The sequence below is a fragment of the Meriones unguiculatus genome, chromosome 7, assembly GCF_030254825.1.
Source record: "Meriones unguiculatus strain TT.TT164.6M chromosome 7, Bangor_MerUng_6.1, whole genome shotgun sequence".
NCBI classification, from domain to species: Eukaryota; Metazoa; Chordata; class Mammalia; order Rodentia; family Muridae; genus Meriones; species Meriones unguiculatus.
The window spans coordinates 1,238,182-1,257,144 of record NC_083355.1 but is presented as its reverse complement, the minus strand read 5'-3'; the positions used below and the strand labels follow the sequence as shown (position 1 = coordinate 1,257,144).

At 48.8% G+C, this 18,963-nt stretch overlaps 1 protein-coding gene across 2 annotated transcripts in view; it reads left to right on the top strand.

Annotated features, from left to right (window-relative positions):
- Tbcd (tubulin folding cofactor D) overlaps nt 1-18,963 on the top strand; it is a 163,518-nt gene that overhangs the window by 133,408 nt on the left and 11,147 nt on the right. For both annotated transcript variants that reach the window (XM_021654200.2, XM_021654203.2), the window contains exons 24-33: nt 3,285-3,347; nt 4,136-4,212; nt 5,493-5,574; nt 7,563-7,681; nt 9,475-9,566; nt 10,211-10,351; nt 16,359-16,442; nt 17,344-17,502; nt 17,576-17,714; nt 17,954-18,075. In XM_021654200.2, the coding sequence (XP_021509875.1) occupies nt 3,285-3,347; nt 4,136-4,212; nt 5,493-5,574; nt 7,563-7,681; nt 9,475-9,566; nt 10,211-10,351; nt 16,359-16,442; nt 17,344-17,502; nt 17,576-17,714; nt 17,954-18,075 (1,078 nt within the window). The remainder of the gene's footprint in view (nt 1-3,284; nt 3,348-4,135; nt 4,213-5,492; nt 5,575-7,562; nt 7,682-9,474; nt 9,567-10,210; nt 10,352-16,358; nt 16,443-17,343; nt 17,503-17,575; nt 17,715-17,953; nt 18,076-18,963) is intronic.

Here is an 18,963-nt window from a genome sequence, read left to right as displayed (position 1 = left end):
TTTTCTGACTGCTAAGATGGCTTGGTTTTGTAGCTTTTGCATTATACCACCTAGCATAATTAATAGTACTTCCTTAACACAGAAATGAAGCAAAACATGTTGTCGCTATATGGAAGAATATATTATGTAAAAAGTTCATAGACAAATATAAATACACAGATATGAGTAATAAATGTTGATACATGTATTTCACATGTAGTAGAAAGGCTCTTTAAAATGGCCAGTTAAAATAAGTGATTTGTAGAAGGGATCTAGGGCAGGCCAGATACCGGTAAACTGGTGGTTGGGAAATGGTAGTTTTTGCATCAGTCAGAGAAGTTCATTTTTCAGGCTTTCCTCACTGAGTGGAAAGCACATGGAGCTGCGATGTGGGGCAAGGGTTTTCTGTCCTAACGACAGAAGTATGTTGGTGACAGAAACAGGCCAGGGTTGTCTCACGGAGAAAAATTGCTGTGGTTTCTTTATTGGCATTTGCAGTGTGGATTTTACTTGGAAGTATGCCCACTCTCTTTTCTGCATCCTGTAAATTTTCTGGGTTGATGGGCAGTCTTATTCTGGCAGGTGTGTGTACAGCCACTTGCTTTGCATTCAAGAGAATGGTCAGCTTGGTCCATCTGGGAGAAGAATGAACGGACTGCTTTGTATCCATATTATAGCATTTGCACATCTATGGAAGAGCTTCTGCAAGGGTGGTTCTGTTGTTGCTAGGCACAGGATCATCTACAAAGGTACCAATGCTTCTAGAGGTCTCTTTCCTGCTGGCCCTCTCGCCATTGTAGCTGTTGTGGGCCATGCCCTAGTTTTGACTCTTGTGGATCATAAGCTATGGAAAAAGATAGGCTTTACTCTGAGGGCCATCAGGGTCCCTGAGCCGCCCCTCGGCTGACTGGATGAGGGTCTACACTGTGAACACTGTGCTCTTGAGCCTGTTGCTCTGGTGCCCCAATGTGTGAAGCCTGCTGTCATGGACGTTCAGGTGGGAAGGAGAGGAGGACTGTCCCTATGTGGGAAGAAGAGGTACTTGGTGGTGGACTTAAGAAAAAAAATGTCTGTTGAAAGCATCGGGTTCTCATTTGAGGGGTGACAGTCAAAATGCAGCATGTTGAGTGGTCAGCAGAATGGTAAGGGCATGTATTTGCTTTACACTTTTTATATAGTTTTTGAAGAATTACAAATTATTCAGAAGAAAAACCACTAAACCTATTTTCATTTTAGTGTAGTGCATGTGACGAGACCAGCTGGGCTGTTGTAGCAGTGTGAGGAGGAGGAGGGTAAGCAGGCACTGGTGAACAGGGGAACAGGTATGAGGTGGGAGGGCTGAGTGGTCATTCTGGGGGCCTGTGAGGGAGCGGACCTAAGTGACGCCCTTGGGGAACAAGTGAGACGGCCCCAAGGAGCAGCCTAGACCCCTGTTTCACTGGGGCAAACCAGGTCTCCCGTGAACTGGTGGCTGGAATAGTAATTCCGGGTGGGTCAGAGGAGCTCATCTTTCAGGTTGTCTTCCCTGGTGTAAGTTACCTGGTGCAGCTATGCCAGTTGCCCCATGTGCGAAGGCGCTGAGGAGCGGGTGTGAGGAGAGACTGAGTAGTCACCTCGGGCAGGAGGTGTAAGGAGAGGGCCTGGCTGTGCCCACCTGTGTCACCTGGGTCTGTTCTTGGTCCTCTTCATTACAAGGGAGACTTCATCCCTATCCTGTTGGCTGACATGAGATTCTAGTTTTGTAGAGAAAAGAAATTGACACTTAAAATTCTTTTCTGCGTTGTCATACGATGCTACAATGTGGAAAAGCAAGTGGGAATGGCCAGCACAAGGGAGAGAGAGGCAGGTGTGTGCATCTAAGGTTGGGTGGTCAGGACTGCTGATGGACTAAGCAGGGTCCATCCGGCAGAGACTGGCGGCTCTAAGGAATGGCTGCTTTTGCTGGTCTCCCACCAGGCTCCTCCTCTGATGGAGGTGTGCAGATGCTATTGCATCTGACCCAGAACCTTGAACTGTCATTTCTGTGTAATTAAGTCCCATGCCAAACAGTTGTGATCCTACCAGTGGGTGCAGCTGTCATTTTACAATGTCAACACAACAACACAAATCAACACAACAGCACTAATAGATGACTGCATGTACTAGAACTGTAGGCTCAAACCCCATTTGGACCTATCTTGAGAGCAGTGGGCTTTATCACTCTTAATTCTCACCATCTGCAGCATGGAGCTGCCCTGCATTGTGCTTCCATAATGACCTTAAGCCTTATGCCTTTTACAACCCCTTATGTCTGTTACATGTCCAACATCCATGGGTCCCTGGTGCCCATCTGCCCCACACCCATGGATCTCTGGTGCTTACCAGCTCTGTATTTCTGAACCCCAGGTACTCACTGTCCTGTACTAGTGTGACCCAAGTGCTCACCTTCCTTATACCTGTGGACTTGAGGCCCACCTTCCTTAACACTTACGGAACCTGCTACAAACCCCAGGTGCTTACCTGTCCTATACTGTGTGCCTCTAGGTGTTCACCCAAGCCCTCTGACTATGCAGCCAATTGAGACTTTGTTCTTTGGGGAATATGTATTGGGGTCCAAGACAGGTTTGTTTCCTTTGTAGGTTATAATGTTTGTTTTGTTGTGGTTGTCCTTTTGTGAGACTGACTGAACTCAGGGCCCTGGATCAGCTACTGTTTTTGTTGCTAGTACAAAACATCAGGAAAAACAACAGTATAAGGAAGGAGAGGCTTATTTTGGCTCACTGGTTAAGGGAACAGACCCATCATGGTGGGAAAGGGAGGCAGTGAGGGCAGCTGTAGTTGTGGCTGCAGGAGTGTGAGGAGCTGTTTGTGTAGCATGTGCAGTTAGGAATGACAGAGGATGGACGTTAATGCTCTGTTTTCTGTGGTCATGGAGAGAAAACCATGGAATGGTGCCACTTCCACTCAGGGTAGGTCTTTTCTCCCTTGGGAAGCTTCTCTAGAAATCTCAGGGCTCATGCTGGGCTAAGGGACAGTTCTGCCACTGAGCTGTCCCTCAGTCATGAAAAGTGCCCTTAACCTTATGCGGGTCTCTGGGTTCACACAGGTTCTTTAAGGGGGCTCCTCAAGCTTCTGTATCCAAGATAGGTCTGGAGTTTCTTCTTCCTGGTGTCTATCTGGGGAGATATCCTGGCCAGCTTGAAAGGTGGGTGGGAAAGTAGGTGCTGGTTATGCGCTGTTTGAGATATAGTGAGGTCAGCTATAAGAGAGGCTTTTGGAAAATAATGTTTTGGGTTTTGTTTTGTTTTTTTTTCCTTTTTCCATAGTGTGCGTCTTAATAGAGAATTTGTCACTTTCCAGAATGCCCTTTAAAGGTGACACCGTTATTGGTAAGTGCTTTCCTCAACAACACAAATAATATTTCCTTACACTGTTACTCAAATTACAAAATAAGAGATGAACCTGCCAGTGTGGTTGGATGAAGGATTATAGTTGAAAGGGTCACAGCATTGGTATAGTTTGTCTTGAATTTGCTGCAGACTTCTGCCACCCTCTTCCAGAAAGAAGGAGAGGGAGTCCTTCTGGGATCCTTTATTAGCTCTATTAGCTGTGCCTCTGCCTGTCACCACTGTACCCAATCCTGGACATTCGTCCTTTAGATAGATGAAAGTCTAGATGACCAGGTACTTAAGTGGTCCTTATTGCTATACAGAGGGCAGTTCTCTTCAGGCCTGCCCTACCCTAATCTGAAGTTACTAATTTTATTAAACTGAACAGACTGAGTGTGTCTCCAACTCATTTATTGGATGTAGCTGAGTTGAAGTTGGGTGTAAATTATCAGGGACCAGGAGAGATTGTCTGAGGCAGAGATAGAAAAGGATCACTTGAAGCTTGCAACAAGCAGAACATTCCCAAACATGATGTGAAAGTCTTTGGTTTACAGGGAATGGCGTTTTTCTCATGGTGGTGGCAGCAGGGTGTTGGGGAACTGATTTTTAGCAGCCTGAGGTGGGCTTCCTCCTGGAACTTGGGCCCTCGGGCTTTTGTGCAGTCTGAAGAATATTTCTCTGGGATGCAGAGGTCACCATCTGCTGTAAGACTAAGTAGAAGATGTTTGTGTCAGTACTCAGTGTCAGCTGAGTACTCTGAGGAGGCTGTATCTTTACTCTTCTGGCAGATGGTTGGCAGTGGCTGATCAATGACACTCTGAGGAGTCTTCACCTTGTTTCAAGCCATTCCAGACAGCAGATCAAGGTATGCTCAGTGAGATTTCTTTCCCCTGTGTAGAGTGATACCAATGCTGCCTGAAGTGTCTATCTCAGCAGCCCTTTTGTGACTGACGTGTCCGGAGCACCATCACTGACTGGGCCTGTGTGATTCACACTGGGAGCCTAGAATGACCATTGGTAGCCAGCAGTTTTATTCTTTCTCACTACACTTTGTCTTGACCAAAGTCTTTTTCTCAATTTTGACAGTAATGGTTTGTTTAGGTCATGCCTGAATTCTGGTGAGCTGTCTGTTAGATTTGGAAGCTATTCATATGAAGATGAGAAAAACACAAAGGAGACACTCTTGAACAACTAGATGCTAGAGCTTATGCTCATGTTTTGCGGTCAGGTGGCCTTGGAAGAGCAGAGTTATGATATGTAACACATCTTTTTGGGCAGTAAGCTGTGATTGTTGATGTTTTGGAAAGGCAGAGATGTGCCAGGTGAGGAAGCACACTCATGCCTCCAGGAGCCCCTGACAACCCGTTTTTCCTTCTTCCTGGGTAGATTTGGAGGCCACGTGGTTGATGCTCAGAATTTTCTTTTAAAACACTATTCATCATCATGTCTCAGCAGCCACAATTATGATGCTCTTTGCTGCCTGGTTAGTACATATGGCATCCCTGTGGTGTGCTCGGGAACCTCCCCGTGCTGGTCTCCACCCCATCCCTCCTCAGTTCCTTTCTCCTTGGTTTGGGGAGGGGTTGAGCGGAAGGCTTGAATTGAGCTGGACTCACACTGTAGGCTGTGGAGGCAGGGATCCAGGGAGTCGTCATGCCGTCCCCTGATCTGAGTGACAGTGCACCTCTGTCCTCCATCAAGATCACTGGACTGAGACTGACTTCAGCTCTGTCTGTGCTACGTACCCTCCTGGGAGATGCCAGTGGTCCCTCCTATTCTCTAAGCCAGGTTCCACCAGTGCTGTCTTGACCCCTTGTCCACAAACAATACACTCCATTCCCGAATTGTTTCTTCTGGGAAGGGAAACAGTGTTTTTGTTGTATCTTAATTGTGCCATATGAGAATACACAGAAATTGTGCTTTATGGAAGAAGTACAGCATTCTCACGTTAGGTTTACTAGTACAGAGAATTTAACATTTGACAAAGGCTGATGGACTTATAAGAGAAGCCAGAGTGTGGCAATGACATACTTTGATTTTTTTTTTTTAACATATTCACTGTGCCCTATTGCCGTGACTTTTGCATTTGTAGCTGAGGTCTTCTCAGGCAGACCCTTTTTTCATTCATGTCCTCTTCTGTTCTAGGAGGTGGCTGTTTCTGCCCTGGCCGCCCTCTGCAGTGAATACTACATGGAGCAGCCTGGGGAGACAGACTGTGCCATCAGGAGTGAGTGAGCTGTATGCTGGGCCCTAAGCCGGGATCCATAGTAGAGACAGAAGCTGTGAAGCCCAGGAGGCATGGGCTGAGTTGGCCATAGAAGCAACCCTGTCTGATCACCTTTCTGGAGTTGATCTCTCAGGGCCTACCCAGCTCGTGCCAGGCAGCTGGGCTATAGGAAGAGGGGGGGTCTTGGTCACACAGTGGCCTTCACATAGCTCCTCCTGAGCTGCTGGGGTTCAGGACGCACTCTTGGATCCATATGGACAGCACAGGTGCCTCAGGGAGCATCTTCATCTCGGATCAGGGAGCTTTCCCGGGGTCTGACTTCCGAGAGACCCTGCATAAACGCCGTCGTTTGTCCAGGAGTCTGCACCTACTGGTGTGACTTTACAAAAATATAAAATTAACTTGAAGTTCACCTTCCAGCAGGTGCCGTCTGTGTATTGTGTGTCCATCTGTTTGTTCATGTGTGTACACAGAAGCCAGCTATTCGTGTGGGGGTGGGTCTTCTCAGTTCGTTTTCACTCTTTTTTTTTCTTTTCTTTTCTTTTTTGAGTTAAGTCTTTCACTGAACTTGAGGCTCACCAGTTATGCTGGCCAATGACACCCAGAGATGCTCTCCAGTGCTGGGATTATAGGCATATGCCACCATCCCTGCCTTTTTTATGTGGTTGTTGGGGATTTAAACCCACGTCCTCATGCTTAAACAGCAAGCACTGTATGGACTGAGCCATCTTCCCAGCTCCCTAGCAGACTTTTTCTTTAAAAAAAAAAAAAATCTTTTTATTTTACAGGTGTCTTGCCTGCATGTATGTCTCTATCCCTTTGTGTGTGTGATGCCCACAGGGGCCAGGAGAGGGTGTCAGCTCCTCTGGAAGTGGAGTTAGATGGTTGTGAGTCAATGACAGACTTTAAACTAGTAATTTTTACAGTATTCCTTAACCATAGGCAATTCTATTCAGAGATAGTAACATTTTATGTAGTCTGTCTTTTAAAAGAAGAGCAACAATGCCTCATTGTACTTCTCAAACAGAAAGTGCCATGTCATGCATGTCTGTTTAAAAAGAAATGGTATCCCCAAATAACCACTGGTGTACTGAGTAGGTAGACTAAAAAGAGGATTTCCCCCCACATGGCTGCTGAAGTGAACTTAGCCTGACATGTCTGAATTGAGTGTTATACTTTTCTGACCCTACATCTGAGGATGGATAGAATGTATTTCCATGGTTTCTCTGTGAATTGGTTCGGGCAGCCGGTGATGGCCAAAGTCTGACGGGCAGGACGCGGTGTCTGGCCACCTGCAGCTTGCTGAGCTGCCTTGGAGAAGAATGGAACTGGCTGCTCAGCTTCGGAATTCTCCCCTCACCCTGCTCTGAGCCACCAGCGTCTCAGTTTCTCTTTCTCTTTTGAGATCTTTGTTCCTGTAACTACATCCATGGCCCTGTGTGCTGGACCAGCCTGGTGCTCTGCTCCTCTTTTTGCCCCAGAATTGCTCAGTCACAGTCCCAAAGCATTGCCATCAGCTCGGAACTGTATTTACTCCTTTCTTAGTATTATCAGCATGCTGTGTTTATCATAAACATTTATGTTCTTAGTAAGTAAAGGCGAGAGTTCTGAGTGTGTCTGCTATTCTTATAACCATCTCAATTTATTTCTCTAATGATGAAGCCAGGTAGTTAAAATTCCTTATGAAAGCCGGGTTTTGTGGTGCATATCTATAATCCCAGCTGAGCTATCAAAGCTTTCTATCCTTGGGGAGGACAGAGCTTTGTGTGTTCAAGATCAGCTTGGTTTAAATAGAGAGACTTTGTCCCAAACAAACAAAACCTTAAGGAAACTTTAAAACCACCATCTACAATTTTTCTTGTATGTTGTGTATTACTTTGAAGTTATATCTGCATGAGAGAGTTGTTCTGGCTTGCCTGGTGCATCCGAATTGTTTCTAAGGGGTACCACTGGCCAGGGGCCACTTCTAAACATTTCTTTCTTTTCAGGGGAGCTGATTTCACAGTACCTGGCTGAGCTCCAGAGCCCAGAGGAGATGACCCGCTGTGGCTTTTCCTCAGCCTTGGGCGCCCTCCCAGGTTTCCTTCTTCGGGGTCATCTGCAGCAGGTAAGGGTGCTGATAGCTACCTGATCTGCACACCTCTGGTTGGGAAGGAATTCCAGGCAGTAGTATGTGTGGCCATGTAAGGCAGTGGCTGCTGGACCTGGACTCCAGTGTGTGTGCTAACCTGCTCTTGCAGACATGTGAGGCAGCTGTGCTTGAGTCTGTAGAGTGGGAAGGTGCCGTGGCTGCCGGGATGAGGAAACAGTCGCCTGTATGCAGTAGCTAGTGCCCTGCATGTGTCTTCAATTCTTGTAACCGTCTCAATTTATTTCCCTAATAATTAAGTTGTGTAGCTAAGATTCCTTATGAAATTCTTTGTACCTTACATGCCTTGTGTCCTGCCTTGTTTGTAGTCACGGTGGGAGGTAGGCTGGGTATAGGCAGAGGCTGCCAGCCCCATGGCTCAGCCTGGGGACTTGTGGGCTCTGCCTGAGCTTCCGAGTATATCATATATTATTGTTTTGCTTTCTTTTGGGGCACTCTTACCCTATGAAGGCAGTGGCAGCCTGGACAGAGCAGGGTGGTCTGTGCTCTGTCCTATTAGGGGCCAAGTGGGCCTCTCAGCCTTAACAGACTTCTCATCCAGCCCCTTGTGATCTGGAGAGGCCAAGAGAGATATTTCCTCTGCCGGATCCAGCATTGAAAGCAGCTGAGCTGAGAGGCTTCTATCTAAGTTTTCACCCCAGGTGACAAACGAGGCCTCTGCCTCCCTCAGTACCATTTTCTCACGCTGTTTCGTCTGCTCTGAGATTGGCCTGCTCTTTGATGTGGTCTGTCCTTCTCAGCATCCTACATCACTTTTCCTTGTCTGAGCTCTGGGCATTCTTCCTGCCTGGCTCTGGAGACTTTCCCCTTTCCCCACTTAGCTAGTCCATTAAGCTCATGCACTTTTTTTTTTCCCTCTGAATCGAAACACCTGGCTTGGTGCTGCCAACTCACCCCCAAGGTCTCCTTGCTACTGTCTGTCCCCCTGCCACACAGCTGGGATGCAAAAGGACAAACTCTCCACATAGGCTTCTGTGTGCTGGGGCTTTGATGACATTCTGAGTAGGCCTCTTTATCCTTGTACAAAGCCTAATGTAGCTGTTGTAATGACTGAGTTCGCCCTGGGGTTTATCCACTTGAAATGTGGATAAAAATGACATAGATTTTAGAATTGAACTGTCAGTTCAAGAAGTAATCGCCCTGGGCCTAAAAGGTGGCTCAGTAAAGAAAAATCACTTGCTGGGCAAGCCTGGTGATTCAAGTTTGACCCCTAGAACCTGTGTAAAGGTCGGGAGGACCAGTTCCACAGCACTGTTCTCTCACAGCCTCATATAGGCACAGCATATTTGATTATATATACACACAAACAAGGCCAGGATGTAACTATCGTTGCTCATTCGTTGCTGGGAGCAGAATCCCAACTGTCCCCTGTCCAAGATGGAAAGATCTTGTAGGGATGAGGTCAGGCCCATAGCAGTTGTGGGGGTTCGGTGCCGCAGAGGGGAGGCTGTGGGATGATCCCCTTCATATCTCCTTCCAGAGACGAATCAGGGCATGTTGTCTTATGCGGGAGGTGGCTCCTGTGAGCTGCCTAGCAAAATCCACCATGGTACTGTGTCCTACAGAGCCACATCTCTGTCTGAAATAGAAGTGTGTTGAGAGCCACACCTGGTGGTACACACAAAACACTGAGGATGGTGAGACAGGAGGGTTCTCAAGTTCAAGGCCAGACTGGGGTACTTACTGAGACTATCTAAAAAATGTGTTTACTTTGTAGCTGATACTCCTTTTTGGGACCCTCTTGCCCTCAGGTTCTCTCAGGTCTGAGGACAGTCACCTTTACTACTCCCAAGGATGTGAGCTTTGCTGAGGCCAGGAGAGACAGTTTGAAGGCGATCTCAAGGTGAGCCTCTGGCCTGGCAGGTGGGCATCGACAGGCATCACCTGGATTATCTGTCAGGACAGCACAGAGCAGAAGTGCAGAGGTGTTTCATTACTTCTCGCTTTATCTTTTCCTTTCAGAACCTTACCAACAAACATTTGTGTCTTCATCTGAAAGTCACCTCAGAAACTGAGGAACAGTAGTTTGAGGCTAGCCTTGGCAGCACTGAGGCCTTATCTGAAACCAAATACAAACTAAACCATCATGTGGGCCTTATCTGAAACCAAATACAAACTAAACCATCATGAGGCTGGCAAAGGGAGCAATGCCTGGATCTTGTGTCTTAGTGGCCTCTGTTTGTAGATGCAGTGTGTAGGGCCTGTCTGCCTCTTCTAGCTCCCCGTGGTCCTGTAAGTCCTTTCACTCCTCTTACTTCTCGCAGCAGGATTAACTTTTTATCAGGGTGGAAGACAGAAAAAGCCAGCTACCTGGCAGACTGTGGGGGCGGTGAAGGTGACTTCTCCACCTGCAGTGGGAAGGGTGCTCTGGGCCCCTAAATCTGCCCCTGAGGTGCCCATGCCATGCTGAGTGTTCCCCTCAGCAAGACACTTCAGGCCATTGTAATGTGAAGGATGAGCTCACAGCCATGCATATTTCAATTTCAGGATTTGCCAGACGGTTGGTGTGAAAGCAGAGGGACCTCCGGATGAAGTCATGTGCAAAGAGAACGTTTCTGAGGTTTATGCGGCATTGCTGAACTGCATGAGCGATTACACCACAGACAGCAGAGGGGATGTGGGAGCCTGGTATGGACAGTGTTTGTAGTATGACTCCCTTGCTGTCCCTGAATGTTCTGAGCTAAGAAAGGGCATTGAAACAGTAGGCATGAAGTCACTGTAGAAACTCTTGAGGAGCTACCTGACGTCTCAGGTGAGCAGCAATGAGCTTGTGCTTTCCTGTTCTGTTGCTCAGGCATCCATAGTCCTTTCAGTCGGCCTCACTGTCTTTCCTTCTTCCACCTGTAGGGCAAGCTCTTGCCCAGGTTGTAGAAACACCTTGTAGGAGAGAAAGCAAGGCTACTGCTGCTGCTGTGTACGTCGCCTCACGCTGTGGGCAATGTTGTGCTGAGTTCAGAAGCTTATAGAAGATGCTGTCTTGATTGTGGTCAAATCATGGAGATAGCATGTTATACCTTGTATAGGATGTTCCAGACTCTGTATTTTAACATGTTCTTCCTGCCTCTTCATTTTCCCTTCCTCTCATTCTGGGCGCTTGGCCAGTTGTTCTCCTCACATCCCATTGCCTCTCTGGTTACCCCACCTCACAGATAATTTTGAAGATTCCCCCGTGACTTCACACTCCAGAAACTCAAGCGCTGTCACATGTCAAACAGGTCCTGAAGGTCTCTTCATTTTGTACAACTTTTTGTCATTGTTGCTCTTCCTTGGTTGTGTAAATGCTATCAGCCTATGCTCTGCTCACCGACTCATCCTTTATTTATTTTCTACCATTAAGCTCCTTTGATAGTTTTAATTTCATGTAACATTGGCCATTAATTTGAATTTGCACTGGGTCTCTCCAGTTCCTATTTGTTGGCATTTCCTGTCTTCTCCTTCATTGTGAACATCTTCCTCCTCCCTAGGACAGCTCCCTCCAGGTCTGCCAGCTGCTGTGCATGGAGGTGTCTGAATCTTTGTTTAGAGACAGAGACACAGGAAGGGCCTCCATGTTACATCAGAGCCTGGAGGAGGGAGGCTTTGAGGGTCTGCACGGCCGTTTCCCGCCTTGCCAAGATCTACCCTGGCACAGCTGCAGTGTGACTCCACAGCTGAAAGACATCCCCACTTGCCTGCCTTCCTTGGCGCCTGTCTCTTAGCAAGATGCTCCCGAGGAACAGCTCCTTTGCTCTGACCTCAAGTGCTCCTCATTGGCAGTGGCGGTCTTGTCTTGCTTGAGCCTGGTTGTCTTTCTCCTTGAGAAGGGTCTATCTTCTGGGTTGTGGCATGTCATGTGGGCTGGAGTGCCCTGGACATGTCTTGGGGTTCAGACCCTTCCAGAACGTGCCACAGGCTTACCCGCAGGCAGCAGCCTAAGCTGGCATTTGAGACTGGCCTACATGTGCTAGTCACTTGGCCTGTGATAGATACTGGCAGGTCCTAGGCTTCTTCTCTGAGGCCCCCGAGTTCCCAGGAGGTCTGGCTGACCTGGATTCCTTCTTGCAGTTCAAGACTGAAATGGTGAGTGTTGAGTACGTTTTCCGTGGAAGAGGTTAACAAACATATTTACCCAGTATAGGGCACTGAAGACAGGCCAAGGAACAACTCTACCAAAGTCTAGCTTAGTGGGTTGCTGGACTTGCTCACAGGGGACAGGAAGGAGCCACTTACATGGACAACTCAAAGGCAGCCGTGTCACTGAGAAGCACTCCCAGCAGGATCGACAGCTCTGGAGACTTCTGCTTGTGGGCAGCCCTGCCGGCTGCAGTCTTCTCCCTGGCCATTTTCACTGCTTTTGTAATCTTGGGGCGGAAGCCTTAGGAATCCTGTAATAGTCTGAGCTTCCTAAGTGTCATTAGCTCCCTGAGCCTTATACATTTTGATAGCTTCCTGTGCCTCCCCCCCCCTCCAGAGCAATTTCAGTTTGGAGCCAACAGGCGCACAGCAGTGTGCTTCTTCGCGGTCTGTCTGGCAGGAGACGCAGAGCAGAGCAGAAGGACTGGTGTGGGCGTCTTCCTCAGGCCCGGCCCTCTGCGGCACTTCTTCTCTGTTAGCCCCACCTGCAGAGGTGGGCCTCCAGGGCTCTGTTACTCACGCGTCAGTGCAGAATTGCTGCTATTGAGTGGTGCCGTCCCAAACACGCTTTTGTTTTTTTCCCTTCTAACAATATGTTATATTTGTTTATTTGTTTAATCACTTCACAGACTGATCCCAGCCCCCTCCCTGTCTCCTCCTAGTCCTACCCTCACACACTTCTCCCTCTATCTCCCCCTCCTTCTTCTTAGAGAAGGGGCAGTCCCCAAAGGTTACTAGTCTGCCCTGGCACTTCAATTTGAAGTAGGACTAAGTGTATCTTCTCCTGTGGAGGCCTGACAAGGCAGCCCAGCTAGGGGAATGGATCCAGAGGCAGACAACAGAGTCAGAGACAGCTCCTGCTCCCATTGTTAGGGGACCTATATGTTGACCATATGGTGCTGCATATTTGTAAGGGCTCTCAGTTCAGCCCATGCTTGCTCTTCGGGTCAGCGGGGAGAGTGCCTAGCAGGGGAGGCATCTCTGGGACAGGGGAGACCCCTGGCAGTCTATAGGGGTGACCCTAGCTGAAACACCCAGCTGAGTTTAAAGAGACTGAAGTTGCCACCTCAGTGGAGGGAGGGGACACCAACCCACCCATAAAGCCTCCAACCTAAAATTTTCCTGCCTCCAAGAAGTGTAGGGATGAAGACGGAGCAGAGGTTGAGGGAATGGCACACCAGTGACTGGCCCAACCTGAGACCTACTCTACGGGAGAGAGCCAGCCCCTGTCACTATTAAGGACACTCTGCTCTGCTCTGCTCACAGACAGGAGCCTAGCAGAACTGTCTTCTGAGGGGCTTCATCCAGCAGCTGATGGAAACAGATGCAGAGACCCACAGCCAAACAACAGGCTGAGCTCAGGGAGTCTTGTAGAAGAGTGGGAGGAAGGATTGTGGGGGCAACAGGGGTCAGGGACACCACAAGAAGACCTTCAGAGTAGACTAACCTGGGCCCATGGGGGCTCACAGAGATGAATCACCAACCAAAGAGCAGGCACGGGCTGAATCCAGACACTGTTTTTTTTTTTTTTTAATTCTTTCATTTTTTTGAGATTATAATTATTTCTCCTCTTTCTTTCCTCTCATCAAACTCCCATATACCCTTCTCCTTGCTCTTTCAAATTCATGGCCTCCCTTTTCATTAGTTGCTGTTAATGCACTGTGTGTGTGTGTTTGTGTATGTGAGCGAGAGAGTGTGTGAGGGAGATGAGCGTGTGTGTGTGTGTTTGAGCGTGTGATGAAAGAGAGAGAGACAGACAGACAGGCTGTTTCTCCTCTTCCCAGCATTCCTTAGTTGCTTACAGTTCTTCATATAGGACTGAGCCCTCAGGGCTCTGCTGACCCAGTGCATGTTAGCATGTCTGTTGTCCTTGCTCAGCTCAGCTTTAGGTGGTGAGCCTCTACAGGAGACATCAGTTCACAGCAGAGCCCTTATCCCTCTGGGTCTCGCCGTCTCTTGGCCTCCTCTTCCGCAAGGCTCCCCAAGGCTTAGAGCCTCCCAGTGTTCTTACTGCACGTGTGCACTTGGGACTCGGCCCCACACATCTACATTTTGATGGTTGTGATTTTCTCTGCAGGTCTCTGTTGCAAAGAGAAGTTTCCTTGGTGAGGGGTGAGAATGCGCTTATGTGTGTGTATAAGGACCAGCGTTTAGAATGTAGTTAGGGCTGTGCTGGTTTAGTATAGTGGCAACTGTAGGTCCTCCTTCAAGATCCATGACTTCATAAACCCTGGATAGTTGGCTGGGTTTCCAGGGTAAGGCATGATCCTTCTTATTGAGCAGGCCAAAAGTTAGCTGCCCACACTGAAGGAGGGGGTTAAAATAACAGTAAGGAGTCTGAACAGTCACATGGGATTATAAAAAAAATCTGTAATACATCTAAGTTGGCATATAAATAAATACAGTTTAAGTAAAGCTTTCCCATTTGGGATGGCAGTTTTCTCTCCAAGAGCCACGGACCATCTACTAAACCCTAACAGCTCACGAGAAGGCCTCTTGAGTTGTTAGTTGGGGTTGATCAAGAGTCCTAAAATACTGCAGCCTATTTCTGTTGCCCCGATTGCCCCCGAGAGCTGGAAGGTAAGTCCCTGTTGCTACAGACATCATGAGTGTCAGACACAGGGCCCAGCGGCCTCTGAGCTGGAACTGACCTGAAGGCATTCTCCCTGAGGACTAATTTTCACGGAGAAGGCTCCATGCAAGCTTCCGGAGGATGGAAGTAACCAACAGCCTACCCAGCCATAGTGCCTGTGAAACGCAGCAGTCAGCATGGCATGATAAGCCTGGGTACATTAGTGCCACACACGTTGACACTCTTAAATTCAACAGCATCTAGACCCTTCTCAGAGGCTGCAGTTGTTTTTGAGTTTCAGACTTTTTCATTTATTTTCCCTGTGTTCTTCATAGTTTTCATAGACAGTTATTGTAAAGTCTGAACATTTGGTCAGTCTGTTTTGGTTGCTTCTGTTATTTCTGGTATTTGTTGGCTCTTATTTACTGTTTAGTTTTTAACTGGATGTCATTAGTTGTACTTAGGTTGCAGGTCTTTGTGTTATATGGTTTTCTTTTAGCAAATGATGATAGTGGCCAGCCAAATATCACAGAAGTGTACTCTTTTCATGACCAGGTTACTGAGAGTGGAAGGGCTTTACAGAGAGGGGTCCGCCAGGTCTGAACAGACCCGGTGGTGAAGACTGGGCTTTGTGACAATGGTCTCATTAAATTGCCCTTGCTCCCAGGACTAAGCTTAGCATCACTAAGCATACCTGTGGTGTGATTTTTACTCAGGGGCTCCTGAGGTTCAGGACCCAGTTCTTTTTCGTATTCCTGTGTTCAGCAGATGCAGCCTCTCCAATAGCTGGCTTCTGCCGTGTTGTTCGGAGCATCCATGCATCACGGCTTGAGAGGTGGCAGGCAGTGGGAGACAGACGTACACTCACTCCACGCTGTGTCTGTGTACCTATAGACCCTGGCGCTTTTCAGGCTTCCTGTGTTCCTGGCATACTTTCCAGATGTGCACCTGTGCCCCTCAGCACATGTCACAGTCTACCACTCCTTTGTCCCTGGTACTTTTGGAAGATGTCCTACCCTTCCCTGGCACTTTGTGCAGATGTTTTCCTCGCTTTATAGACCTCCCTCGCCACACCGCCGGCGCCCACTGCAGGGATGCACCCCTGTGTTTCTGCAGCACACCTTCCCAGGCTTGCCTTGTGTCCACTGGCCCTCATCTGACTTCAGAGAGTCCCCTGGGACCCTGGCCTGCACTTCTGTCAGTGAGCTCCCCTTGAAGGGCCTCATAGCGGGAACCTGGTTTAGACCATAGAGAGTTTAATTATGCAAGGATGACCTCAGGCCTGAGGGTTTGCATCTTTTTCCTAACTCTGGTTGAATGCATCTGAATCCCAGTTTAAATGGCTGCCTTTGCCCTGGAATTAGAGCAGTATTTTTTTCTTTGATAAGAACTAATGGCAGACAGTTCTGTTGAGCGGGAATGTCCAGGATGGATATGAGTGTTGGTTGCTCTCTGTTTGGGGAGAAACAGAAGTGCCAGCCTTGTACAGAGAGAGACTACAGGGGCCAGCTTCACATGGGCGGCGGCTGTGGGAAATGTCTGCGTGGTAGTGTGTGCACACGTGTGCTTTGCTGAGACTTGTCCAGTCTATCTGCAGGTGTTAAGAATGAATTCTTATGGTGGGGTGGGGGGGTCCTCTTGCTTGACAGTATGAGAGACAGCACATCCCTTGTTCCCCAGTCAAGGGATTTAAGTAAAGACTGCCAGCTGCTAGCCTTAGGCTTCTCTGAGATTTTGGGATTTCTGTAGTCTCTGAAACTTTCCCTGTGTTTGGTTCTTCTGGAACTAAGCTTGTGTGTGGCCAGTGAGTGTCTCAAGACAAATGTTTTGTTTCCCCGTCATGGGCTGCTTGTAGAGTCTATGCTTATAAGACCCAATGAGTGTGGTTGGTGGAACCAGGGCTTGGAATCCTTGTCCTAGACTGACCTTCTCATGCCTCCTTATCCACAGGGTCCGTGAGGCTGCCATGACCAGTCTCATGGACTTGACACTTTTACTGGCACAGACGGAGCCATTGCTGATTGAGGCCCACATGTGAGTATCTGAGGCCAGGTGGGGCTGCCCTGGAGTCTCCATGCCTTCTCAGACTAGCTTCTCCGACTTCGGTTCCTGACCATACACAGTCTATGGGTCATGGCCATGGTCCTTCTCCTGTTGCATGTCAGGATACACACACTTCCCAACCCATACCAGGACCTCCTTTGATCTGGCCTGTTTAACAGTCAGCTTCAGAGGGTGAGGTTGTGGGGTTCTGTAGCTGCAGTTCATTCCAGGATGGGCTAACCTCATTGGGTCCAGCCCCTGTGGTTTCAGCCTCTTCAGTCAGACTGCGGGAGGCCCTAAGTTCTATCTTCTGTGTGCCATACTGTCTTAACCCCGGCCTCTCATCCTTCCCTCACTGACCTGCAACACTGTTGCTTCTCCCTCTTGCCCCGGAGTGCATCAGCATTCACATGTGCCTATTGTGTGGCTCCTGAGGTGCTGGGCTGGACAGGATGCAGTCACACCCACCCTGTGTTGGTTGGTTTTACGTCAACTTGGCATAGATTATTTGGAATTGAGAAAATAGTCCATAAGATAGGCCTGTAATGAGTTGTGAGGGAGGTACCATTCCTGGGAAGGTAGTCCTGAGTTCTAAAGTAGGCCAAGCGAGCCATGGAGAGCAAGCTAGTAAGGATTCATTCCTCCATGGCCTCTGCTTCAGTTTTGCCGCCAGCCTTGACTCTTGCCCTGACTTCCTTTAGTGACGGAGTGTGACCTAAGAACTGTGAGCTGAAAATAAGCCCTTCCTTTCCAGATTGCTTTTGGTCATGGTGTTTTATCCCAGCAATAAAAACCCTAACCGACACCCATCCTGCTGTGGCTTCAGCAGCTGCTGACAATAGCTGAGCACATATTCCCAGGCTGGCCTCACACATGCGCCCTCTGTTTGCAGCTGTGAGCGTGTCATGTGTTGCGTTGCCCAGCAGGCAAGTGAGAAGATTGATCGGTTCCGTGCTCATGCTGCCCGGGTATTCCTGACTCTCTTGCACTTCGACAGCCCTCCCATTCCCCATGTTCCCCACCGCAGAGAACTGGAAAGTCTGTTTCCCAGGTACTGTCAGAGCTGGATCCCCTTGTAGCCCAGTCCTTCCAAGCATGGCTTTGAGGAAGTCACTTTCTTTCAGGTCTGACGTGGCCACTGTGAACTGGAATGCGCCTTCCCAGGCCTTCCCTCTCATCACCCAGCTCTTGGGACTGCCTACCTACAGATACCATGTCCTGATGGGGCTGGCCGTGTCTGTGGGTGGCTTGACAGAGTCTACGGTGAGGAGGCATCTGCTCTGCAGAACAAGGGATACAGGGAACTCTTTGCAGAGGGTTCTGTCCCAGATGTGTGCACTTTCCATGTTCACTGTCTCACCAGCCAGCACCTGTAAGACCCTCGTGTCTCTGGTGTGCAGCTGTTTCTGTCCGGCTCCAAGCATTTGCTGTCATTGTAGCAGCCCTGGGGAACCAAGGCAGCAGCCAGTCATGCTGTGCTACAATACTGCTTTTTGTTGTAGGTCAGACATTCTACACAGAGCCTCTTTGAGTATATGAAGGGGATTCAGAAGGATGCTCAGGTCCTGGAGAGCTTCAGTGAGACCCTCCTAAAGGTTTTTGAGGACAACCTCTTGAATGACAGGTGAGTGGTGTCTTTGGGCTGGGAGCTCTACATGGTCCTGTGCCCTGATCCTACTTCCACAGAGCCCAGGTTTTCCTGGGACACATTTGTCATGGTAGATGGAACGCAGGGCACAGCAGCTGTCAGGTCCTGCTGCCTCCCAGGGTCTAGCCTCAACACCCGCCTCCTGCAAACTGCGGCAGCTCATTCATTGCTGGTTCCTGGGCCTAGCACTCATCTCCAGCAGTCCCTTTCCCTTGATGCACTCTGGGCAGAAAAATGACTCTGTGTGTGTGTGTGTGTACGTACGTACATATTCAGAACGCCAAGTGAAGTGGAATGAGGTTCTAGTATGTAGCACTACTCCCCACCCATTCCTGTCTACAGTAGCCCCTCTGAGTTATAAGAAATCTGAAAGGTGACACATGAAGTCTGTGGGTGGTTTCTTGGGGTATATCCACCACACATCCTTTCTTGCTCACCAGGGTTTCCTCCTGCTCCACGGAGTCCTCCCAACTGTTCACTCCGGCAGCCACTCATCCACTGTTGGCAAAGTCAAGGAGGCGTTTTGTAGAGCTCCATTTAAACAGGCAGCACAGTCACCTTCTGTCCCGCTTGTTGCCCAGTCAGTGCCTGCTGTGGGCGGGAACTGACTCATTTGTTGGGGCACTTGATGTCAGGGCTACAGTGGACCTGCAGGAATGAATCTGTGGGTGCCCATTGCTCATCAAGTAGTGGACAACCATGTCACCTGTATTGCTTGTCAAGGTCTGTGAAGCTGCTGGCCCTGTCTGTCCCATGTCTCCCCAGCATTTGTGCTCAGTCTCTGGGGTGGCTGTTCTGTTGGATACTCAGGTGTGGGACACTGTTGGGCACCTCCTAGTGTCTGAGCTGTCCTGTTCCTTGCCA